This window comes from Centropristis striata, chromosome 4 (genome assembly GCF_030273125.1).
Source record: "Centropristis striata isolate RG_2023a ecotype Rhode Island chromosome 4, C.striata_1.0, whole genome shotgun sequence".
NCBI classification, from domain to species: Eukaryota; Metazoa; Chordata; class Actinopteri; order Perciformes; family Serranidae; genus Centropristis; species Centropristis striata.
In genome coordinates this window covers 33,359,520-33,386,565 of record NC_081520.1, presented here as the reverse complement: position 1 = coordinate 33,386,565, position 27,046 = coordinate 33,359,520, and the positions used below count along the sequence as shown (strand labels likewise).

Genomic DNA, 27,046 nt, shown 5'->3' with positions numbered 1-27,046 from the left:
ACTGAAACAACTTCAGATACGTTTTTTTTGTCAAAGGTTAAGCAAAGAAAACAAATTCTCACAGCAACAATTGTTTGTCAAAGTTTAGGTGTTGATAATTAATAAAGAAAAGAATGTTGAAAGGAAACTTTCTCTGTTATCAGATTACATTTTAGTATGAGCCATACAAACACACCCAGCCACCATGTTTTCACAACATCACATTTCTGCAAGTTTAGGTCACGTGACCACCGCCTCCTATTTCACTCATAGAACTTTGTGCAAAATGTTGATGCATCATTTATCCTAACTACTGTGTGATTATAAATATATCTAGAGACCAAGCAGACTATTTGGAAAAGTAATTTCTGTCTGGATCTTTTTGCAAACTTTATCATCTTAGTGGAAGCACTGAACAAACAGTTACGTAAGAGTTTAAAGTGCTGCCACATCATCACACAGTGAAACAATCTGCATGAATTTTGCCAAGATTCTCTCTTGTCAGCAACAAAAAACAGACTGAACTCCACTCCACCCTGTCCCTCTCGACATTGGCTTTATGTTAGGTGCAGCTGCAGGCTCTGGTTACACCCTCTCCACCCTCTCAATGTCCCGCTGCAGGATGGAGCAGACAGCTGTGAGAATCTGATAATATTCCTTGTGCACATTCTTCCATCATTTGGTTTGGTCTTAGAAGAGTGAGCAGCTTTCACACTGAGAAATTCAGATCAAAGTTTGGTCACCATGTCTTTTCGGAGGTTTCGGAGCAACCCTAAAACACTGGGGGATGTTAATATGGTGACAGAGGAGCTGAAGAATCTTTATTATAAAAGGCTGCTGCCGATAGAGAAATACTATTCCTTCCATCATTTTCACTCTCCGAGCTATGAGGACGCAGAGTTTGACAACAAACCAATGGTCCTGGTGATGGGTCAGTACTCAACAGGAAAGACTACTTTTATCAGGTAGGAATCAGAACATCAACACTTTTTAAAACTGCCGATTTGTGCATGTATTCTGTTAAATATATGGCGCTGATGTGTAAAGGGCAGTAATGTTAATAACATCGGTTTGGATGTCAGGTATCTCGTAGAACAAGATTTTCCTGGCAGCAGAGTTGGGCCAGAGCCAACCACTGACTGCTTCACTGCCCTCATGCATGGACAGACGGAAGGAATCATCCCAGGCAATGCCCTCACAGTGGACCCCAAGAAGCCATTTCGCCACCTCGACCCTTTTGGAAATGCTTTTCTGAACAGGTGATAATGTAGGAATTCTGAGACCGAAAATAAAGAGAGGAAAAAGGGGGGCAGTCCCTCTTCCTTTCCTCGTTTTTATTTATTTTACTTGGGGATAATTGAACATGTTTGCCAATGTTATGCTTTCATTAGTAACCCTGTGTATTGGCAAAAATCTACTCATACGATACATATCATTATATGAGGGTTAAGATTCATTATATTGTGATACATCGTGAAACTGTGATAAGATAAGTTGTTGTTTTTTTAGTCTAGGTTTGGGAAACTGTCAAAGCTAAATCACACCTCTGCTATTTGTTTGCAAAAGTTAACTTTTTTACTGCACTCAGATCATTGGAATGTGCATTCAAAGGTATTAAAGTCCCTGTAGCTAACACTACTTTTTGCCAATCTATGAATCTCTGCTACAAATCTTTGCATGTAAACGTTTAATTACAAATCACTCAATACAGTTTTGGAGAATTACAGTATCACAAAAAATGATACTCAAGTGTAATGATATTTTCTTACACTCCTACTTACTAACACAGAAGCAGCTGTGTAATGTAACTAAGTACATTTACTCATGTACTGTACTTAAGTACAATTTTGATGTACTTGTACTTTACTTGAGTATTTTCATTTTATGTAACTTTATGCTTCTACTCCACTACATTTTGAGGCAAATATTGCACTTTTTACTCTTTTTACTCTCTTTTCACTACTTTCAGCTGACAGCTTTAGTTAGTTTGCAGGTCGAGATTTGACATAAATTTGAAATATATATATATATATATATTTTAAACCCCCTAACAGTACATAAAGTAGCTAAAATGAGCCCTATCTTTACAACATCAAAACACTGCTTACATAAATGTATCAATAATAATAATCCAGTAATGTATTTAGAACATATAAAACCATCTGAGTGTTCATTCTGGGTTCAACAAGTACTTTTACTTTTGATATTTTAAGTACATTTTGATGTTGATACTTTTGTACTTTTACTTAACTAACTTTTGAATGCACTTGTTTAGGTTACTTGTAAGTAATTTCACAGTGTTGTATCCGTACTTTTACTTAAGTAAGAGATCTGATTTCTTTTTCCACCACTGCACAGAAGTAGGGAAACATTGCAGTGTCATGTCATTTATGTGTTAGTCAATAACTTAAAGAGATTTTAATGCTTTAAGTCAAGGCCTTTTTCTTTTCTTTGCAGGTTTCAGTGTGTCCAGATGCCAAATAAAGTCCTTGAGAGTATCAGCATTATTGACACACCGGGCATCTTAACTGCTGCTAAAAGAAAACTGAGCCGAGGTGGGACAAAGTACACTTTTAATTTCCTCTTCAATATCTGGAGGAATCAATCGGCCCTTACTTCCATATGTTCGGTTTTAGAAAGTTGGAAAGCATTGTTGCTGTCATGAGGCTTTAAATCCCTGGTTAGAGAAGAGTCACAGCAGATGCAATAAAGAAGGAATATTTCAGCCCAACATAATTCAAAGTCTTGAAGTCAGAAGCCCAGCAGATGAAAGTAATAGAAGTGAGTTGGGAGGAGACGAGCAGCAAGTAACTGAGCAGCCTTTGCTTTGTTTTATGAAGGCATTAATCTGTGGGTGTAACTGAGGCTGGCTTGCAACAAGAGAGAGCCCCTGGGAGAAGTTTGTTCCTTTAGGTGTCGAGGCACTGAGGCTTGCCCCATTACATACAGTCTTAATGAAAACCCTGTGTTTTCGTTCCTTATCCCCAGGCTACGACTTCCCAGCAGTGCTGCGCTGGTTCGCAGAGCGTGTGGATCGAATCATCCTGCTGTTTGATGCACATAAACTAGAGTTCTCTGATGAGCTCACTCGGGCCTTTGGGGCCCTGAATGGCTATGAGGACAAGTTGCGTGTGGTTCTCAACAAAGCTGACAGGGTGGACTCGCAGCAGCTCATGAGAGTGTACGGCGCCCTCATGTGGTCGCTGGGGAAAGTGTTTAAAACCCCCGAGATCTTGCGGGTTTACATCGGATCTTTCTGGTCGGAGCCCAGGCAAATGTGTGACCACTACCAGCTGATAGAGCTGGAGGAGGAGGATCTGTTGGCCGACGTAAGGAACCTGCCGTGCAATGCTGCAGTACGCAAGCTGAATGACCTGGTGAAGAGGGCACGCTTAGTGAGGGTAAGAGATCTCATATGTAGGGGTGGGCGATATGGCCCTAAAAGAATATCACAATGTTTCAGGGTATTTTTGCAATAACAATATTCTTGACGATATTACAAAATACTGAAAAATATATAGAAAATATGATTTTTTTTAGTCTGTATATTAAATAAAAAACTAAAAATCAATCAGAAATCTAAAATGTAGTGTAAATTGCAAGTCTCAACAGTTGCCAAATACAAAAAAACAAAAAACTTTTGTCTCTTGAGTATTAGCAAATAATTAAAAACAACCATCTAAGGGGTCCAGGGGCATGCCCCCCCTGGAGAATTTGTTTTCATAAAAGCCCAAATTCGGTGCCTCTCACACATTCTAATGCCACTATTCCATCATATACACTGATCTTAATCATTGCCTATTTCAATAAATAATTGTAAAGGAGAATAAGGGTTCTAGTATGTTTTATTTAAGGCATCTTATTTTGACAGTTTGCTTAGCAACGGCAACACAACGCAAAATAACTTTATATTATGAATAGTGTAAATATACTTTCAGTAGCTTGAAACGTGATGTTAGTGCAGCACATGAGAGTCTGGAGGGCCGCTACAGTCTAGGTAATTAATAACCTTTACGCCACTACGTCAAGAAGTAGGAATGTTGCCAATATCATGATATGCATTTTTTTTACTCATAAAAAAATTATACCGGTATTATCGTGAACGATACGACATGGCACACCCCTACTCACATGTTCAATTTCATGGCTTTTACATTAATATTTATAAACTGAGGTGCAGATATGGTGACATTTTTCTCCCCTCCTAGGCTCATGCCCACATTATCAGCTACCTGAAGCAAGAAATGCCGACAATCTTTTGCAAAGAAAGCAAGAAGCACAATCTGATTTACCAGCTTCCTGTGATTTTCACCAAGATCCAACAACAGCATCGAGTCCCAGCAGGAGACTTCCCTGACTGCACCAGAATGCAGGTAGGCCTGTCACGATAACACATTTTTTAGGACGATATATTTTCTCAGAAACTATCACGATAAACGATAGTATCGTTGTATTGATGTTGTTTTAGTTTTATAACGATATTAGAGCATAATAAGTTCCACAGCAATTCATTTTTAAATCTCAAGAATATTAAACATTGGAATTGAAATGTAGAAAATAAATATTAAAATATCCTAGATTAATAAAACATAAATAAATAAACTACAAACAAATAAAATGAAATGGACCTTCAGGCTCTGTTAACAAAACATTGCAATGAGATAATCATTATGTATTATACTATGTTGTTTTATTATTAAAATAACATATAAACAGCTGGAATGGCTGCTTGGGAAATAAAGTGCTTTTTCGACAATTCGTACTGTCTGTCAATCATTTACAGCATTACTTTAATCACAACACAAAAAAGCACAAAAAGTCACGCATGTAAACCAAAATATATTGAGTCCATAAAAAACAATTGTGTCCATTTTTATATATTGAACGATAAATCGATATAGTAATTATCGTGACAGGTCTAGATGCATGTAGAACATCATTTTTAACTGCTTTCTAAATACCATATTACCAGATTTAATTAGCCTACTTTAATGTGATTGTGTACCTTTTCAGGAGAAACTTTTGGGCCAAGATTTCTCCAAGTTCAAGACCCTGAAACCTAGTATGATGGCTTCCTTGGACAAACTCCTGACCACTGACATCGCAAACTTGGTGCCTTTACTTCAACAACAAGAACTGAGGAAGAAATCCCTCCATGGTATGTTGGACGGTGAATTTTTGGGAACATTCAGGCCGGAGCATTACAGGAGAGATCCTTTCAAGGAACTCAAAAGAGATGACGAGAGCTGTGAGACTGATTTCGAGGAGTGGGTGGTAGAGAAATACAAGCCCAAGTACGATGAGATTTTCTACAATCTCAGTCCAAACGAGGGCAAACTGAGCGGCACCAAAGTCAAAGAGTGGATGACGACAACCCTCCTGCCCAACTCTGTGCTGGCTCAAATCTGGAGGCTGTCTGATGTGGATGGGGATGGCATGCTGGACAATGAGGAGTTTGCTTTGGCAGTGCACCTTATTGAGGGAAAACTTGAAGGCCACTGGCTCCCCCGAGAGCTGCCATCTCACCTTGTGCCACCGTCAAAACGGCTAAGTACAGCCAGCGATGAAGAGTAAAACAAAACACTGAGAGGAAGCAGAATTGTACAATCATGGAAAAAAATATTAGACCACCCTTGTTTTATTCAAGTTCTTGTTCATTTTAATAACTGGTACAACTAAAGCTACATTCATTTGGACAAATATAATGATAACAACAACAATAGCTCATAAGAGTTTAATTTAAAAGCTGATATCTAGCTATTTTCCATAGTTTTCTTGATAATAACCAAAATAATTATCAAGAAAACCATGGAAAATGACTAGACATCAGCTCTTAATTTGAACTCTAAAGAGCTATTTTTGTTGTTATCATTATATTTGTCCAAACAAATACCAGGCATTAAAATTAACAATAAATTGAAGAAAACAATGGTCTAATATTTTTTCCATGGCTGTATATGTAATTTTCTTAATATAGCCTAATCTATTAATAACAGTTAAAAGAAACTAATAAAATGTACAGTAGCTGCTCGTGAACCTGAGAATGTGTTTTCCATTTCTTTGCTTCATTATGATAGCAAAAACATAAACATTACCATTGCTGGTTTTGATCCCTGCTACTTTTTCTATCATACTTTCATCTCACATATCCCTCATGTATTTGTATCAGTGTATAACATTTGTGAAGACGACTAGCCAATACTATTCCATTGTTTGTGATACTATCATCATCATCATCCTCATCACCATTACGCAGTGGGTATTATGATAGGTTGGTACTCACGCAGATGACACAAGCGGCCGTATAGTCCAGGAGAGCAGAGGCAGCCTCCATACAGACGATGGCAGTGTCCGTTGTTGGGACAGTTGCACTTTCTTCTACAGTGCCTGCCAAAATAACCCCTTGGACAACCTGCAAACATGAATAATGCAAGTTCAGGATAGGATGATGAGCACTTATGTAAAACAAGCTCCACTGTGATAAGAGCAACATTTAAAGTAAAATGTGACTACAGTGCTGATCTAGAACTATAGAGCAGTGGTTTCTATCAAGTTGCAACCTCAAGGTCTGAAAAGGGAAACCAATGTGGTAGTGCCTTAAACATGTATTCTTTCTAATGGCCAGCAGAGGGCGACTACAATGATTGTAAAAAAAAATAAGAAGAAGAAGTCCAATTGTAAAGAAATAAATGTGAAAATGACCCTACTTCTCACTTGATTTATTACCTAAGTAAACATTTTCCTGATGAGTAAATGGTCCCAATCATAGTATCAAGTCTTCTTCAATACAGCATGATGTTCATTTTGTAAATGATGGTCCTATTTAGAGTAAAACTGCACACAGTCAAAAATGTACAAATGGCGAAGTGGCAACTCTAGCAGCGCTGTATTTTATTTAATGCACTTTTTAGGTTTTTGTCATTTTGGGTCTTTTTTTTTGGTCAATTTGTGTCATTTTGTGTCATTTTTTGTTGTTTTTTTAGTTCACCAACTCCTAAAAAATAGAATTTGAAGCAAAATTTGTGTCCTTAAAGTAAAAGTGTTGTTTCCACCAGCAGCTATGGTTCTGTTTAAACAGCCAAGTCGTGCTCATAATTGTTTCTACCTTAAATATCCCAAAGATGACAAAACACGCAGAAATTATAACGGCAGGAAAATAACAAATAAGTGAGTGAACCTGGGACACATGAAAAACTCTTTCAACTCTGTGCCCTGTCTTCAAGCAACGGGATTTTTGGTCAATTGTTTCTTAGGAAGAGTATGCTTTAGGGTTTGACTACCAAGTGATTGATTTGTCGCTACCAAAAAATGTCTGAGATCGACTAAGAGATTGGTTGTATTCACACCTCTGTGTGCGTCTATAGAAATACAAACCATCCTCGCAGAGCAGGCCCTGTACTCCAGGGGGGCACAAACACTTCCCAGTCACAGGGTCACACGAGCCTCCATTCTGACAACGGCACAGGCTGTTACAGGCCTGCCCATAGGTCCCCTGTGGACAAGCTGGAGAGAGAGAGTGGGGGGGGACGAAGTGAAACATGGGGAAAGAGCATTGACACCTTAACAGTTGCAGTATATGAATCTAACAGTGGAATTCCTTTGACACTGAAACACATTCTCATATATTGGAGAAGAGGAAATGCAGCCAAGGACAGGGTATGCTCTAGAGTTAAGAAGTCAGTCAACACTTCCCCTTCTGTCCCGTCTTTCCCCATGGTGCGTGCCCTTCTGACACTCCTAATCTCTCTGGCCTTGTTAGCAATTACAACATGGCCCAGCTGGCTGTTTAAGATGTGCTAAAGTGTTACAATCCATCAAGCTGCTTAAATTCCATGTCACACTTTCTCCACAGCAGTTTTACGTCACTCTGTGGGAAGATAAGCCAGTTTAAAATCATTTATGGAGGTAACGGTACTGCAGACACTAAGAAAATGCATTACAATGAATACAGAAACGAAGGGGCTGGAAGGGCATATAGAGAAAAGGTTAACAAACTTTTTAATACAAAGATTAAGTGGTGCTCTCCAGACACGATGTGCACATCTGGAAATACAACCAAAGCAAATGAACAGTAGAATGGGTGGGGTTTTGGGACAATGACTGTGCTAAATTATGATGGAACTCATACTGGGGTGTTTCTTAAGGCATGTTCAGGCGACAGCTGTTTAAATAGCACATAATACTTTTAATTCTCCAACATGAAAAGTTGACAAGTTTGCTCTTTCAATGACCCATGTGTATTTATGTCTATTTTAAAGCCTTCAAGGGCTTTGATTTTGTTCCCTCAAAATCACAACTCAAGGAACCATGTTAGTAAAGTCCAAGTGAAATCCATTTTTCTAAAACCATGTTGACATGTTCATTGTGATCCATTACAAAAAGAATGATGACAGACACATTAAATATGTCTTTTTAAAGATGTTTTTGAGATCTTACTCAGGTATGGACTATACAAACAGGGATACCGCACAAAATACTGTAATACCAAGAGCATACATCTGAGTGTACAATAAGCACATTAGCTTTTGATACAAACAGCCCATTTGTACAAACAGTTTAGTAGCACCTATTTTTACAGGTTTTGTTAGACAGCGACCTCTAGTGGCCATAAGAATTATGATGGCAGAAAAAGAGAAAGTCAAGTGACAGTATAAAGAGTGACAAAGTCAGCGAAGGAAGGAGGTCAGGGTGGACACAAGACACAGGTCTTTTAACTAACTTTTTACCATTTTAAGTTATTATGTCACATAATTTAGATCACATAGATCAGATCATGTTATTTTAATCCAAACCACAATCTTTCCCAAATGTAACCAATGCATTTGCTGCCTCAACTTCTCCTGTGGGTAATTACATTTCTTAATATAAAATGTTGAAGTGACATTGATCATATACGGTGAGACAAATTTGCCAAATATTTTTCCTTTCTAAAGCATATGGAGGGTCCAAACTTTTTTTCTCCGAGACACATTTTTTCCTTATAGACCACGAAGGTAATTTCCTACTCCACCAATTTCCCTGTGTTTGCTTCAGGCAGTAATACTGTTTATCTTCTCCATCTGAAAATGTCCAGACCCATCCCCTCTAGGGTGTGCATCTAAATACTGCCACCTCAGGAGCGTGTTTCTAAAAGTGACAGATTGCTTCTAACGGACTTGTCCCACGTGGCTCTCCTCCTAAGATTACCAGCCTGACTCGGGTTCAGACCAAAGACAGCCATTAATCATGGAGCTGGATAGGAACAATGGAGTGTTGCTTTCTAACCCAGTAGTGGACATCCTTGGCCTCAGGCTGTGCTCTCGATGTGGGCCCTGGACTCGCTCCAGTAGCAGACAGATTGATTCCCCCGGTGCTCTTGTGTTCTGGAGACTATAAACAACCCAGCCTCCCACACAGAGGAGCCGACAGGTTTTGATACATGGCTGTGGATCGATGCACACATGGAGCTATCTCATCTGTCTCTAAAACTAGACCACATTGCTGTGGGTAGTTGAAATGGACCTCTGGGGAACAACAAGGTAGTGTGTGTGTGTGTGTGTGTGTGTGTGTGTGTGTGTGTGTGTGTGTGTGTGTGTGTGTGTGTGTGTGTGTGTGAGTGTGTGTGTGTGTGTGTGCTGTACTGTTAACATAATTCACAAGTCATGTTTATGATCTGGGCATAAATTATAAATTTGGGTCTCCCATCCATGCATGCCTTGGCCAGAGAGTCAAATATATATTTTTACGTACAAAATTATATATTCCCTGATCTTTTAAAGACAGAGTTTGACATCATTTGACTTGAACAACTGGAAATGGACTTTTCCATTATATTCTAATGTTTTGAGATGCACCTGTACAAACTCAGTAACTTTTTTGTTGTTGGCGTATGTTCCCGGCGGTGAGTATATCTCTATGGCCTGAATAGGCACCATCTTTGATTCAGATAACCAAGTGCCAACCATCCCTTTAAATACTCAAAGGAGAAAAACTAAGCACAAGACACAATACACAGTTGTAACTGTAGAAACTTACTCTTGTTACAGATGATCCCAGTCCATCCAGCTGAGCATTCACAGCCGTCTCTGTTCTCACTACACACTCCATTCACACAGTCCTCACAGCTCACACTGCAGTCATCCCCAAAAGAACCATCGAGACACACTAAAAAAGAAACAGGCAGCAGAAAAAAAGTGCTTTTCATGACTTTCTGGTCTGAAGATTTAATAGAACAATAAAATATTATTTAGTCAATATCTCACCAGACATACATCTTAGTGTCATCACCATGCTTTTTACTGTACCTATGCTGCTGTCCAGTCTAAGCTCCCCTCGACGCTCCCTCTGGACCTCGAATTCTTTTTCACTGTCACCACCATCGCTACCGTCATCATTGCTCTCATAACGTGAGCGAAACGCTGCTGTGTACTGCAGGAGCTGAGGAGCCCTGCGGAACAGCAGGTCTGGTAATCTGTGGACCTCCAGCTGCTCTTCCTCTTCTTCCTCCTCCTCTTCTTCTTCTTCCAGTTCTCTGCCATACAGAGCTAAAGCCACAAAGAGCAAAGTTAAGAGTGTCAAATCATTTTAGAAGGCTGAAACACCATAAAACATGCCACTCACGAATGCAAGAGTGCTGGTCCTGATCCAAGCGGAAGCCCAGTTCACAAAAACACTCATATGTTCCCAGGGTGTTGACACAGTCATGTTCACAGCCTGAGGTCTCTGCTAGGCACTCATCAGTGTCTGACAGAAGAATACACAAAAAACACACAGATAAGAGCAAAACTCAAGTGAAGCCAATGTCATTGGGTGCATGCAGTGGTGGAAAGTAAGTACATTTACTCAAGTACTGTACTTAAGTACCATTTTGATGTACTTGATGTACTTTACTTGAGTATTTCCACATTTTTAACTTTATACTTCTACTCCACTACATTTTTAGGCAAATGTTGTACTTTTTACTCCACTAAATTTAGCCGACAGCTTTAGTTCCAACATAAAAATCATGATCAATTTAAAGTCATGAGATATGTTTTAAATTAAACCTCATAACAGTATATTAAGTACAACATTAAAATGCTGCTTGCATAATATATACATCAATACAAATAATCTAATAATTTATTTGGAATATATAATAATTCGGCATTACGAGTTATTTTACTTTTCATACTTCAAGTACATTTTGATTATGATCCTTTTGTACTTTTACTTAAGTAAGTTTTGAATGCAGGACTTTAACTTGTAGTGGAGTAATTTTACAGTGAGGTATTAGTACTTTTACTTAAGTAAGATCTTAGGATCTGGATACTTTTTTCCACCACTGATTGGGTGGAAGTTGAACACAGCAGGTTTTTATTGTTTGTTTGATGGAAGACAGCAGTTTCGCTGTGTAAAGTTTTCTCCTTAGTGAGCAAAATGTTCTGTTTCCTGCTCTGAAATGGCCTTGAAAAGCATCATTTCTGAGCAGACAGTTAGTAAGTGACCACTGGGAATTTGTTTCCAGCACAACTTTGCCACAACACTGAAAACACTAAAAAAGCCCCAGACTAGGTTAACTGCTGACAATGTAGCACTCTTACCATCGCAGCCACAACCGTCTGAATTCAGTCTGTAGCCAGCTCTGCAGCTGCACTCGTAACCGCCCGGGTAGTTTCTGCAGAAGTGACGGCAGCAGGACTCCCCACTGACACACTCATCAGTATCTGAGGAAGGCATGCAGTGGTGCAGAGTTGGTTTCAACAGATGGCCAGAGAGAAACAAGCAGAGGATCACAATGTGGATGAAAATAACAGAAATCGAATAAAGAAGTGAAAAGAGATTAGACTTAGGAGAAGAAGAGACGTTCTTACCTACACAGGTCTTCCTGTCCCGGTCCAGCTGGTAGCCGTGGTTACAGGAGCACAGCGGGCCGTTGGTGGTGTGCTCACAGTGATGAGAACAACCTCCGTTGTTCTTCTCACAGCTGTTGACGATCTCCATCTCAATGCCTGGAAATGAGAGACGCAAAACCACAAATTTTAGAGTGCACATCAAGAGCTGAAACATGAGGACAGTGTTATGACTTTTTGTTGCAGAAGAGGAGACTAGGAAAATCCATCCTTATGCACAGACAAGCAGTAGTAAATTGTTAGAGTGTACAGCTTTTACAGCTTCTACCTCTCCATAAATGATTACTAAAACTCTTCATCGAGGGAAGAGAATTCATACATTTTAAACATGTGTATAAGTTAGAGGGCTGCTTATTTTTATCAAAACTTCTTTTGCAATCATGAAGCAATAATCATTCAGATATGTTTCACTTAAATTGTGAGTCAGCTCTATCCAGGTTTATTTGTTGGCCACAAATTGCTGAACATCAGGGACATTAAAGCTGACAGAGATGATGCAGTTTGACATCCCTAAAAATCCATCACATATGAATCTGTGTGTAACTGTTGGAGACATTTTTTGGTTTGATATTGTGTTTGATTTATTGTTTAATATATAAGATGAATTTGTCTTGGTTATTTGAGTTAGTTGTTTGTTTTGTCTGTTTTTTATTTTGTAAAAACATTTTGCTTTTGACATACTGGAGATGACATAGCTGGCTGGATGAGCACAGCTGTGTGTATTTAGGAGAGGAGCCACAGGTGAACAGGTAGACGGGAAGCTGTACAGTTTTTGACCGCCTTTTTTGCTTTATATTGTGCTGGAAAAGCTTATCATTATCAGTCATGTTTTTCTTTTGTTTATTGTCAAATAAATACAGCAAAGCTGACGGACGATCTCGGGCTTCTATGATTTTAACTGAAGGGGCGAGCGTGTCTCAGAGCCACAATCCTGAAGGACTGGTGATTACATTTTTAAAACAAGTCACAACAGTAACATTGGCTGGACAAATAAGATGAAATTGCAACTTGTCAGCAAGGTCATGACGGGAGATGATTATTGCTATGTGTTATGAGATGATTTACTCATTTACACAAAGAAATGTCTTCAACAGTTGCTGCATTTTGATTTCTATGGTCTTTACTTACGGTAGCACTGTTTGCCATCAGCACCAAGTTCAAAACCCGGGTTACACACACAGCTGAAGGAGCCCAGCATGTTGACACATCTGTGGGAACACTTTGCATGGCCTGAACTGCACTCATCAATGTCTGTAGGAAACACAAAAGGGGGGAAAATAAAGTTATAATGGCAAAAGTAATAAAAAGACAAAGTCTTATTTACTAAGTCTTCTTTAACTATGATTGAGTAACTTAACCCCACACAAACAGCTAGATCTCAGACTCCTGGGTTTAGGTTGTGGTGCCTGTAACGGCTGAGAAAAAGAAAAACTGAACCGTGTCTTTGATTGAAGCTTTGTTTCTGACACTAGAGATTAATGAACCAAAGACATTTACAGTCACACTGTTAAGTGAGCATTATAAAACTTTACTCCGATTTAAATCTGAGTGTGTCAAGGATTTCAAAACAATGTAACAAATACTTCCTCCAACAGGAAGGCTCAGCCAGGTCTGAGATTTCTCTGGCTTTTCCTCTGTCCCATAGGAGCAGGAGAACAGGAGAAATGTAAGCAGGAATAGTTTCCATCATGAGCCTCTCAAATCAATACTTTCTGCTGTAATGCAGATTTGTTTTCAAAAGAAGGTTTAGTGTGGCTGTAACTTATGGAAGGATCATAAATGTCATTCTCTTAAACTGTAGCAGCTTCCAGAGAAAGTTTTATTTATTTTTTATTTTTTTAACTCTGTCTGTTATATCCACTTGGTAACTTTTTGTGTGTATATACAGTATGTGTGTATGTGTGTGTGTATCCTCACCTTTACAGTTCTTGCCATCTCCGGCCAGTGTAAAACCAGGTCGGCAGCTGCAGTGAACCCGGCCGTCTTCTGAAAGACACAGCTGGGCGCAGCCTCCATTCCTGTCCTCACAGGGGTCCACCACTGACGCACACAAACACAGAGACACACACCGAGACACACACACATACACAAAATAAAGCCAAGTCAGCCCAGCAGGTGGTTCTCTGACCTTGCTGGCTAGTTGATGAGCACAGCTATCTCAAGATGGACATGCAAGTTTTTCCATACCATGTGAGTCTGTTTATGATATCTGAAAGTTCCCTCGGAAAATTAATTAAAACATAAAATCCAGGAGGAGGAATCTGAATTCCTGCTCTTTACTGTACTCTAACGGTTTCCAAAGCTGCTTCTCAAATTCGTCATTACATCTACTTTGCAGACTAGCGGTAGCTATAAAAACCTCTTATTTTTGCTTCAGTGTGCAACATTAGAAGCACCAAACTCATATCATAACCTACTCTAATCAAAAATGGTGGACTCCGTCAGATAAAGTGCTCCCCAGGAAACCATTAAATGGGAAAAAAACTCATGAAGTACCCTCTATGGTGCCTCTAAAATTAGGAAATTGTGATGCAGTCATATAGGCTAATAAATACAAGACAAATTTTGGGCACACTGGTGCACTTTTTTAGTTTTTTTCGCTCCTGCTCCTCAGACAGTCTGCCACTGCAAATTAACTTCAGAAATTTCAGATATATTCTCACCAGGCAGCAACCTCCTGGTCTGAGCAGGGAGGCAAACCAGGAAGTGCCTTAAGATGCATTCTACCAAAAATTCCAGCAGGGGGTGCTAAGTGTGGCTGCTAAAAATGTGTGTCCATTCATTTCAATGCAAAATGAGAAAACCTCTCACTTGATTTAGTACCTCAGAAAATTATTTTAGGAAAACACTATGGTCACAATCGCTAGTAAAAAATCTTCTTCAAGACAATTTGATGTTAACAGTGTAAATAATGGCCCCATTACATGAAAATAGAAGATAATCAAAGGTAGCCACGCCCCAAATCATACGATTCTTTGACAGATCACTAACAAGGCCAGCCGTCATCAGAAGAGAAGCAAAACAATGCATATCCACGGCAACATGTCAATAAAGTTATATAAAACGTTATATAGATATAAAAAAGGACATTTAGTGGTTTGGTCTCATAACTTTGACCCTTTCACTGTATTTTCACTTAATGAAAGTTTATTTGAATGTTTTGTTCAGTAAAAATGTCTCATTCAGCATTTGGTTGAACTAACAGACACTCCAATGAGTCGCTGTTCAGTTTTCTGAGGTAAGTAACATACATTTTGGTTTTGTTTGTTGCTAGCCAAAACTAAAATCCCAGTTAAAGCTCCAGTTAATGCTAACATGAATTAGCAGCGGCTTCTCTCAGTCAGGTTGAGGTGTAGAGAGGCGTGTAGTCAGTGTCATCTCGCTCCTCCACTGTCCAAATATGGTCTGCTCCCAATATCGGAAACAAGATGGCGACACATGATGGTGACAAGTGTAACGCTGAACTTGATGCTCCCAACGGGCCACAAACCAATGGCTGACGCCACAGTCACTACGTCCATTATTTATATACAGTCTATGGTTCTCACATTATGAACACATCTGTTGACAAAATGACTTACGTTCACAGTGTCTCCCATCTCTCTTGAGCTGGTAGTTCTTTCGACAGTCACATTTGTAGTGATTATTCCCCATGTCCACACACTTGTGTTCACAGCCACCGTTCAATACTGAGCAAGAGTTCACAGCTTGAAGGAAGACAGACACAGAAACATACATTGTAAATAAGCATAAACACACACCAGCTCTGGTGTCCTGCTATGGTGTCCAGAATTAATGGTTGAAACTATGACCAGTTATAGGGTATTTAGAATCTGAACTCACACAGGATGACAGGTTTAATTGAATTTGTTGGCAATCTAAAATGGCTTTCACACCTCAAACTGTGCAGCCCTGTAATTATGGAAAACTCTTGGGTAAAAAGCTGGAAACTGGAAAATGATATTCAAGCTGGGTCCAATGGGTACCCCTGGTTACCTTCTAATGATCTTTCCATCCCATTACTCCTGTGATTTAATGATGTGCCAAATATGAATATCAGCCGTGTGCCTTCTGGGTGCTCTAAACACAGACATGATGACACAGACGGGCTGTAAAACGGAGCGGGCTGCTGGCTTTTAACATTGATGACTTCAGCAGACACAATTAGCTGTCCTTTTGCCTCCATCTCTATTCTTCACCACAGAGCTGCAGTCAAAAAAACAGGACTATCAAGAATGAAAAATTAGACCACAGGCATCAGAGGAGTTCTGATTTTCAGCAAGTAGCAAATTCTCTCGTTACCCACAGGTTTTATGGTGCTAAAATAGGAAAAAGTAATTTACCGTCTTATATTTCCCCTTACAAATGACAATTCCCTACTAGACCCAAAGATTAATCATGGAAGCTCAGCACTCCTTTTCTTTAAAGGTATAATATGTAACTTTGCCTCATTAAAATGTCTAAAACTGACTAGAACGATGTTGTAAATTTTAGTTATGTACTTATATTATCCCAAAACTTTCCAACAAGTTTCAAACCCAAACTAATCCATCATTTAATTAAGGTAACAGTCATTTACTGTTCATTTGATCAGCTGTTAATAGCACCATATCCTGTTTGTGCATGTGTTGTGATTGTCCCTCAGAAGCTGTCAGTTTTGAGCCACATATTTATGATATCCTTATGCCCTCCTCTGGCATTTTTGTACATTTTTCTCTCTTTTTTTTACATTTTTTATTTGATGATCATTTTGGCTGTGTTACAGCTTGAGGCATGAATTTTTGGTGGCACTTTTCTTTTTAGTAACATTTTTGAAATTCATTGTCATTAACCCTTACATGTCTTTTATACTCCATTGATGCATGACCTTTGTGGCCAAAAAAGGCCATGCACAAAACAAATCAATATTTTTTCCAGATTTTTTTTCATAAATCTCTTAAACAACTTCAGACTTGTTCAAAACTACCAAACATTCAATCATTTTCAGAATTTAACCCTTTATATGCCGGTTTATATATTTGAATTATTCCATAATTTATCTAAAAAAAACACAAAAAATGAATTATTGATCAGCCCATAAGTATGTGCTAGTAGGGGCCTGCTTCACCTGTTGGTAGGGCCAGTAGGTCGCTATCAGACCCTAAATTAAGCAGCCAAGGCAGAAGTGGAGTGTGAAAGTGAAGGGGGAAGCAAGGAAACAGAGAAGAAAGCACAAACAGTCGTTCTTAGGGCAGGCCGGATGGGAGGTGGACAGATCAATCCCCCAGGACTTTCACCCAGCAGACCAGGGTTGTCAAAACAAAAGTAAACGATGTTATTTGAAGTAACGTCAGTTAACATCCGTGAGTCATGTTTTTACAAAAAAAAAACCTATTGAGACATGTATCCCAAATGGGACACATCTGCAATGCCGCACTTTCCGGTGTTTTCACGGTCATTGTGAATAAGATCGCCACCACCAGTGTAGGTATAATTGATTAATACATATTTAACAATCTAAATGTGAAATTTCATTTATGTACATCGAGATTTACATGTCTAATTACAATACGAAAGTAACTCTGATGAGAGAAAGCAGTAAGAACGCTCAGGCAACACTCAGGCAACGATCTTAAAAGTACATCTGTATTTTTACTGTACTGTATTTTATTGTGAAGGACAGAAGTACAGTCTAGGTGTGTTGATAACGATGGTAGATAACGGTGTTATTTATTTGGCTTACCCAGAAACATCCAATTTCCCCTGAAAATTTCAGCAGCTCCCGTTATTTTACAGCGAGGAGATCCAAGTGTCCGATGTGGGATACAGTTAGCGCACGGCTAATTCACCGGTGTTAGCGTCCTTTTGCAGACTCTGGTAAACCCAAGGCTAACGTACGCGGTCAAAACAATATACGGTTCGAAATATAATAAGTAAGACTTAAGTTTCACACCATTTAATTCATTGGAAGCATAACATGATCATTTATATTAGTAGTTAATGTGAAATTTTGATAGAATCTCTGTTGAACGGTGTCCGGTTTGGGATACAGTTACGCTAACTCTGTCTTCAGGTGCTCATGTCATCCTCATCAAAACACCTTCAGGCATTTACATACATTAATTTCACTTTTTAAACTATCTTTTGAAACACCTAACCAAGAAGTTTTCCATAACCTTAGAGAAGTGTTTTTGTATCATATCTGTAAGGAATCTGCAGCCTTTTAATTAAATGTAACTACATTGAATTGAATAACAACCTTCTCAACCTGCCAGCAGGTGGAGCAGGCCCCTGCTGAGAAGAAAAAAAAACTAGCAGAAAATTGCATATAGTGTGTTTAAGGTGTTACAAATACACAGCAGAAGGAGATTTTCTTCCAGGTGTTTTCTCAGACACTGTCTGACAGTGAGAGTTGGAAGCTGGTTCTAATTCATTAATATCATCTTTGTTTAACATATAGAGTGGTATCAATCTTCTCGAGAGCAAATAAACATTTCTCAAAATATGAAACTATTCCTTTCACGAGCAACTACATCTAACCACAGAAGTCTAATGTTTCAAACTGCATTGTTTCTTTGTTATTCCTCCAAGCCACTGAGAAATGTTTGCAAAAATCCAGCTATATTAACGGCAGAAAAATGCAGTGTGTGGGAAGGAGTGGAAGGAAAATGGTAACCACAAGTGCAATAAATACTTGTGTTTAGTACTTACCAATGCAGGTCCGACCATCAGCGTGCATGCGAAAACCTTCGCTGCACTCACAGTGATAAGAGCCTGGTGTGTCGACACACGTTTGCTGGCATCCTCCATTGAGCTCCTCGCACTCATTTACATCTAAAAAAACACATGTATAGCCATGCAAAGAGAAATTCTCATTGAGAAAACTATTCATTCATACAACTGAATAAGCCCATAAAGCTCAAGACTTAACAGTATCATGAACATCAATAAAACATCAGACTTGTAAGGAATCTCACTCTGCTTCTGAAGGATTTCGTTTACAAGCATGCTTCTTATGAACATCATGGCAGAATTATAAGCCCATATAAACTCCCACCCTCTCTACTTGGTTGAACAATGACAGATTGAAAGATTTGGTCAATAGTTGGAAAATAATAACGCCTCAATGAATGGAAGCTTAAAATTGAGCTGCTTTTTTCAAACAAGACATTTATTGCATCCTTTATAAAATCTTGCATTTAACTTTGAGGCGGTCCAATTAAACATTCCATCTGCAGCGAGCCAAATAGAGGAAAATTAAAAACAGATTTTGAGTATTACAGATTTAATGAGTTGTAATTGTATAATTTTGACCAGACCTCACATTTAGTCTGTTTTATTTTTGCAGACATTTGCTATTGAGTGCTATGCATCCTGTTTAAGCCCTACTGTCCATCCTTTCCCATTCCAAGGGAGACATTTTCAGGTTAATACTTTATAATTTTCTCACACTGTCTGTCTGAATGTATCTCTATTCACCCTCTGTCTGAAACTCTAAGTCTGATCTGATTGGTCAGTGCTTCCAGGTCTTCCGCATTTGCACTCTGTGTCTCTGCTCCATCATTGCAGCTGGGTAATGATTGTAACATTACTGTAGTGGCACTTCCTACCTCTTTATAGTAAAGTCGTGACATCACAACCTGACAGAAGTCCTGATAGCTCTGTTAAAGGCACAGTTTATGAAGACAGGCTGTGTGCATTCCTCCATGGATTCTGTGTTTTTATACTTTCACAGTATATATATATATATGTATATATATATATATATATATATATATATATATATATATATATATATATATATATATATATATATATATATATATATATATATATATATATATATATATAGGACCTAGACATGCTTTATAATAAAAAAAGACATGTAAGTGTCACTTTTACAGACCTTTTTTAGTGAAGAAAACACAGAAACCTTATTTTAAAAAAGTTAAATGTGCCTTTGAGCAAGAAACTGAATCACAAATACCATACTGACCCTGCACTCTGACTCCTCTAGGACAAAACATACATGTATAATGTCTTTGGGCTGAATGATTAATGGCTTATCTCACTGTTCGTGCAGTAGCATGCATGCAATCAATTTGTTTCCTGCACAGGAGAGGATTACATGGCTGCACATGTGTCAGACTCAAGCTCATGTTCCAGGCAAGCTGAGAAGACAACATACATGAACACTCCATCCAAGGACAACCAGGCTTCACTAGACATCTGGACAACACATCACACATCCTTCCTAACCTCCTCCTGGTTGTCATCTCTGACTCGCAAGAGGCTTTTTCAGCTCGTACTAGCGATGACAGAGTAGATGTGTGCGAGGAGGGGAAATACTGTTTCAATTTTCACTTTTTTTGGAGCGTGTGTGTGGGTGTTAAACACTAAGACCATGTGGTTTAGTTTATTTGAGCATGCAACACTACCATCATTTGGGTTCCTCAGAGGTCAAAGCACTTCCCGTGCAGTGCAAATATTAGAAATAATTTTCAAATAGTTTGCTTGTGTGTGCATGTATCTTTCCCTGCATTCTCTTCACTCTGACAGACCCGTGGGAACAGCCAGCCCTCTCCAAAATAATCTCAAGACTATTTTAATTAGCTTGTTTCCAATAATAGGAGCTAAAGGGAGGAGGCGGGGTGTCAAAGTGGAGGCTAAAATAATCCTTTTCACACTGCACATAAACTACTGTGATAAAGAAATTCATATTCATTTGCTCAATTAATTTAGGCATCTGCCCGAGTGCTGAAACATAAATTACCACACACAAGCACCAATGAAGAATCACAAATTCATGCATTCTGGGCTCTTTTGTCCTTTAACACATTGGCAGCTATTATAGAGGATGCCTAACATGCAAAACAATAGATGCTGGCTGGCGGTTCATCAAGGTTAATATACTTATTGGTCTCCTCATGTGAGAGGATTTCAATGGGAGACATACAATGGCTGCTTTTCACCGGTGGGTTAGGAGGTGTGTGCGGCAGTGGGGGTGATGGTGTCGGAGGTCGAGGGGCATGAGGCCTGAATGGTGTCGTGTGACACCGTCTGGCTCAAGCAGAGCTGCTGAGTTAGCATCTACAGCTAGACAATGTAGCAGAGCAGACACATGGGGGCAACGCTTTGGTGGTGGAAAGAAAATAACAGGTGGTCTTCAGAACGAGCACCACAGGAAGTGAATTTACTAAAAACAAAAGAGGAACAGAGGCTCTCTGGTTTGAGAGTAAAACCTTTTATTGAGTTATCTTGCTTAAGCGATAAGTGCGAATAACATGATTAAATTATTTCAAATCTGACTACATCAAACTGCAGATCTGCTGCACCTAAAAACTCTTTTAAATCAAGACTAAATACTTTTCTGTTTGCCACTGCCTTTACTGCACTGTAACATTTATACTGCACTGGAACTTTTATCAGCTCGCTTTCAATTTCAACATTTTATATTTGAATATGCTTTTGTATTTTTTACATTTCTGAACTAAACATGGAGAGGTAGCTTTCAGTTTTTATGCTCCACATATCTGAAACAAACTCCCAGAAAACTGCAGTTTAGAGATGCTGCTTAGTGTTATGAGTAGAGAATTTGATATATATTTTTTTTAATATTCTATCAGCTCGCTTTCAATTTTAAAATTTTATATTTGAATTTCCTTAAATATTTTTTTCCTAAATATTTCATCTGCTTGTTTTTAAGTCTTAAATTTTTATATTTGAATGTCATTTTATATATGTCTCTTTAAATGCTTTTAATGTTTTGTGTAAAGCACTTTGAATTGCCCTGTTGTTGAAAGGTGCTATACAAATAAACATGCCTTGCCTTGCCTAACATTTTCATCTGGATTAAGGTTGAATAGAGCAGAGAGGCAACCCAGTAGACTCTGAATGTCAAGGGAATGGCATTCTACCTCCTACAGAGATTAAAGCAACTTCTTAAATAGCTCCATCACAAGTTTATTTTTCTCCAATGGTTCAAACCCGAACTCGCTGTCTCTCCCTATAAATACGACCACACATGCAATTCACACAAAAGCCTGTAAAAGAAGAACTTCACAGCTGCTGAAGCTGCTTCCGCCTGGCTCCTCCACTGGACTTTCAATTTTTACTAAGTGAAAATATCCTGTCTGAAAGGTTAAAGGTCAGGGGCACTTGTTCACACCTGTAGCTCTGAAGAACAAATGGGCGTCAGTGGTGCCCAACGCTAACTCAGCATATTTCTGTCAGGAGAGACAGCCAAACTGAGAAAGCATGCTGTCTGAGAAGAGAAGCTTATTAGAAAGCGGAGCTGCCTGTGTGGTTGGTTCACCTCTTTACGGCCTGAAGTCTAGACAGTTAAGTAGGTCAGCTGGTCAACTTAGGATTTTAAATTTAATAACCTGACCTATCTGCACAATCATAAGCGTCATTAAATACAGTGACATATTCTCTCAGCACACGTTCATTTTATGCATTTACAAAATATGGCAAATAACAGATCAGCGTGATTACTCTTTGGTAATGTGTATTGAGCATGCCAGATGTGCAGCGTATAAATGTTGAATCATTGTCAAATAACGTTTTTCTTCTTTTTATTCCAATAGCTTAAGTTCTGTTTCTTTATACTAGAATAAGACAAGAAAAAGCTGCAGTCCTGCATTCAAAACCTACTTGAGTAAAAGTACAAAAGTATCAGCATCAAAGCGTACTTAAAGTATCAAAAGTAAAAGTATTTGTTTTGCAGAATGAACCCACTCAGATTGTATATATTCTAAATATATTATTGGATTTTTATTATTGATGCAAATTTATGTAACCAGCATTTTAATTTTCTCACGGTAGGATTGATTTCATCTTTTTAACACACTGTTATGAGGTTTAATTTAAAAACTATTGTGAATTAATTTCAAATGTATCATGTTTATGTTAAATCTCAACCTGAAAACAAAATTGTCAGCTAAATGTAGTGGAGTAGAAGTATAAAGTAACATAAAATGGTAATACTCGAGTAAAGTACAACTTCATCAAAATTGTACTTAAGTACAGTACTTAAGTTAATGTAGTTAGTTACTTTCCACCACTGCTTACATATATATGCACTTATGACTATTTTAGGGGACGTGTTTCCCTAATTTCACCACAGCGAAGAGAATGTAGAAAATGACTGGATTTTATCTGACTGAACATAAGAACCTGAGTCTGCAAAAACACTACTTTTAAAATGATGGGAATGTGATATTTCATCTTTATTGAAAACAAGCATCTTTAGGACCAAATAAATTCATTTTATTTCTAACCTTTAAAAAAAAGCAACAGAATGGAAGCCGGACAGAAACCAGCTACATCCAGATGTCCATCTTACCGTGACATGCTTTGCCATCTGGTCCCAGTCGACTTCCTTCAGGACACTTGCAGTAGTAGCTGCCGATGGTGTTGCAACAGAACCCCTCACAGCCGCCTTGATTCACTTCACATTCGTTAACATCTGAAAGAAAGAAAAGGATTAAAAGGCCAGATTTAGCGACATAATGCACAGCCCACAAAACAGAGAGCTTTCTGCTAACCCTTCTTTGCAGAGTTCCTTTATTGTAGTTTGGTTCTTTCCCTTTTCTTCCAGAGAGGAAATAAACAAAACCTTTACAGTATTTATTTTCACTCATCACTTTGTAGAGCATGTTCTTGCTGCCTCTCGAGGCAATCTTTGTGACAGATTCCGTCAGAATCAATGTGGCAAAAAAAGGAAAATAAAGTTCTCTCCAGTCTCCAAGACTTTTTACCTTATCACTTCTTGGCATCAGTTATTTCAAAATAAGCCTCATGTTGACCCACTCTGTAAACGATAGAAACTGTTTTCATGGTCTTTGCATGCTTCCCATGTTCTTCCCATGAGGGTGAAATGGTTTCCAGGTTTGTTCCTTGTTTAGCTCTTGTACTCCAGTATAAACCCTCAGGCTTCTCACCCGTGTGCTGTATAGTGATTCCTATCAGCTGTGCATCCTACGTATGCATCATCACCAAAGAATGCCTTTGAACACATTTAGTTTGCTAAACATGCAAACGTGTTAATTTGATCAATGTGGCTACCAACATAACTTCCATAATAGACTGATCACTGAAACGTTTCACAGGAAAGAGTTGCAGAATGGCTGCAAAATCTCAAAGGACTTTTGGAAAGTTTACTGATAAAATATTTGCAGCAGTCATATTCAAGTAGAAAAACATTTTTGCGAGGCTGAACAGAATATACTTGCTTGTTGAATATGTGATGTAATGTTTAATATATCAGAACACAGTGTATGTTGAAAAAAATGTGTCTGTCAACTTTTTTCTGTTGCATTCTTGGCCAACTGTGATAAAAATACATGCATCTCTGATATTGTTTGATGCTCATGTTATAAGTGGAAATGGTACTGTGTGTATTAACAAGAGGTAAAGTCAGTTGGGAGTGAATGAGGGCTTTCCTAGAAATAATTTCCGATAGAAATTATTATTACTTTGTGTTCAAAACAAGAGCCAATGCAAAATGTTCCTGGAAATACTATTTCATTTAAATCCCAAAGATCTTTGCGTGAACTTAGACTGATTAAACTGCTGCTATCTGCCACTGTAAATCTGGTCCATGTGGCAACAACATAGCCAGAAGTTTCACGGATGACACAGTTTTTTTAAAGGAGATGGTGACAGAGAAATGCATTGCTAAGAGGAAGACTAAGGCAACAGAGGGGAAAGGAAAAGTTATTTAGTAGTGTCCCCCATCTGTTATAGGACTTATTGGGACCCCTTGGCTGTGTGTTGAGCAATAGTTTGTTTATCTTTGAATAACAGGAAATTTCATAAAGTACAACTTGGAGAGACAACTTAGAAGAAAAAACAGGAGTCAGCCGGAGGTAAAGAGCAGCATGCTTTACAGTAACAACATGTTTGCCAGCTTGTCTGTGTAGATGAAGAGCACATGACAAATCAAGTCCTGTCGCAAATTATGGATGGTTACTCTGGGAAATTCACCCACATTTGCCTGTGGCTCTTCTTTAATAAACACGGAAGTGCAGCTGATCGTTACCAAGCTTGTAATTAAGGTTTTTATATTTGTTTAAGGCTTTAATAGTCGTGGTATAATGTCCCGTTCCCTCAATCCCCTGGTGGTTCAGGATTTATGCAAAGGTTAATCTAAAGCACATACAGTTAAATGGACTGCCAATAAGCAAAAGCCAACATAGACATAGCTCCAAGCCCCTCTGGTAAAAAACCTGAAAACAATTTCTGTTGTCGGTTTCAACATGTTGAACGAGTAGACTCGGGCATTGTCTGCATTGTCCTGCTGGTCCATTCAGGGACTTGTGGGCTAAGTCTATACTGTATTTTATGTGTGTCTCTAAACAGGAAGACGCTCATGGTGCAGGGACAGCTTGGCAACTATTACAAATAGCCAAAGGTATGCTAAACAGCTCCTACTGCTCTAATAATATGTATCTGCCTTCATATGCATGGACATGAATAAACTTGTAAAAATGCAAAATTGGACAAATCTACAGCAGTCCATTAGGGCAGTCCAAAGTACAGTAGTTTAGACAAGTGGTGCTGAGTTATTGCAACCACATATTCTTCCCATAAAGTATTTGTGACAGTAAGTGAAAGAAACCAGGAACAACAGCAGCTGAGGTAAACTCACAGAACAGTTTGTAGTTATTATTACGGAAGAGAATTAGGGCCACACACACACAATACGAAAAATATTTGAGTTCAGACTTTAAACTCAGAATTCAGATTTTATTCTCTGAATTCTAACTTTAAACTCAGAATTTGACTTTATTCTCAGAATTCTGACTTTAAACTCAGAATTTGACTTTATTCTAAGTATTCTGAGTATTAAACTCAGAAATATGTGTTGCCCTTATCCTCTTCTGTATATTATATAGTATTGCAGTTGTTATAATAGTTTGTTTCCTTAACTACAATTCCTATGTCATAAAGTCTGCAGCAGGTAATGCTTTAGCAACGCTGGCGAGAAATAAAGCGAGCAAAGTAGCACTGTAATCTCAGCAAAAATGTTGTTAATATAGTTGAATTGTTATGTGGAACTGTTAATAATGTGACTAAGTTGTGATGACCCTGGGTCATATGGACACCTGTTTTGGTCTTTCTGTTTTCCTTTTTCAGTCTACAATGATTGGCTGCCTTCTCCCACTTCGTTGTAGGATTGGCCTCACCTGCTGGGAGACTCTATAAACTGGGTGATTGCAAGATGGCTCGCTCTCTCTTACCTGGAAGGCTAATGTTTTTCAGGCACCCAACTTTGGTTTTGTTTCGTTGGCTTGTGTTTAGTTATATTTTGCTCATGGCAGTCATCTTAGCATTTGCTTTGTCATAGCACCCAACACCCTCACCACACTACTGACTGCTGACTTTACATTCTAGTTTGTTTTTGTCTAGTTTAACTTAAATACATTTTATTTGTTTAATTAAACTGTTGCTATGTGGACCTCCCTTCTTTGCTATGCTCCTGAACAAGCTGAGGGTGACAATCTGCAATCTGTAGAATTCTGCAGGACCTCAGAAACTAAGGATGGGTCGCCATGTTTGTTTCTCAGGCCACACCCACACTTGGTTTCTCAGGGCAGGCAGTGTTATCTTTGAAGAGGCAGACTTTGTTTCGGGAATTTCTACAGAAGATGCTTTATTGGACAGACTGTTACAGATTTTGGTTTAGCTGTCCTGGTTGTTGTTTTGGTAAACAGTTGTCTCTCTGTGCAGTAGCTGCCAGTAGCTCCTCCTGATTGGTCCAACTCCTGGCGGTGCGAACACAAACGCATTACTTCAAGCTTGACATGATGGATTTTCATATGATATCATGATCAGTGATTTTTGCATGATCCCATGACATTGGGATAATCAAGCAATGGCTCATCAAAGGGCCGGGTGTCATTGCTCTCTACAGTTGGCTAATTTGCCCTTTACTTACACAGTAGTTCAACAGTCAGCACATTCCCCTTCACTGGGGGTATGCACATAGTTGCACACAGAGAAACAACCGTGCTCTGCACTTTTCATTAACTCATAGGGAAGTGTCATGGCCCCGTAACCTCACGTCTCTGCCCCTTTACGCCCCCCTGTGAGGAGGTAGCGGTGCCTTCGATGTGGTGACCGAACAGCATTACTAGAACTCGTCACTATTCCTAAATATAACCCTCGTTTTAACAGTAGCCTCAAGGAAAACGTTTAACCCTAATTAAATC

The 27,046-nt window shown here is 38.7% G+C and overlaps 2 protein-coding genes across 2 annotated transcripts in view; one reads left to right on the top strand and one right to left on the bottom strand.

The window, feature by feature from the left end:
- megf6 (multiple EGF like domains 6) overlaps nt 1-27,046 on the bottom strand; it is an 80,619-nt gene that overhangs the window by 33,195 nt on the left and 20,378 nt on the right. The window contains exons 5-16 of the mRNA XM_059331924.1: nt 23,176-23,298; nt 18,540-18,662; nt 15,431-15,556; nt 13,767-13,889; nt 12,978-13,100; nt 11,811-11,948; nt 11,541-11,663; nt 10,579-10,701; nt 10,263-10,502; nt 9,994-10,122; nt 7,354-7,482; nt 6,263-6,391 (exon numbers count right to left, since the gene is read on the bottom strand). Of these exons, the coding sequence (XP_059187907.1) occupies nt 6,263-6,391; nt 7,354-7,482; nt 9,994-10,122; nt 10,263-10,502; nt 10,579-10,701; nt 11,541-11,663; nt 11,811-11,948; nt 12,978-13,100; nt 13,767-13,889; nt 15,431-15,556; nt 18,540-18,662; nt 23,176-23,298 (1,629 nt within the window). The remainder of the gene's footprint in view (nt 1-6,262; nt 6,392-7,353; nt 7,483-9,993; nt 10,123-10,262; nt 10,503-10,578; nt 10,702-11,540; nt 11,664-11,810; nt 11,949-12,977; nt 13,101-13,766; nt 13,890-15,430; nt 15,557-18,539; nt 18,663-23,175; nt 23,299-27,046) is intronic.
- LOC131970510 (EH domain-containing protein 2-like) lies at nt 619-5,689 on the top strand. Its single transcript, XM_059331923.1, has 6 exons — nt 619-944; nt 1,062-1,238; nt 2,437-2,534; nt 2,968-3,380; nt 4,188-4,352; nt 4,993-5,689. Exons 1-6 carry the CDS (start codon nt 724-726, stop codon nt 5,551-5,553), a joined length of 1,635 nt encoding a protein of 544 aa, XP_059187906.1. The 5' UTR covers nt 619-723; the 3' UTR covers nt 5,554-5,689.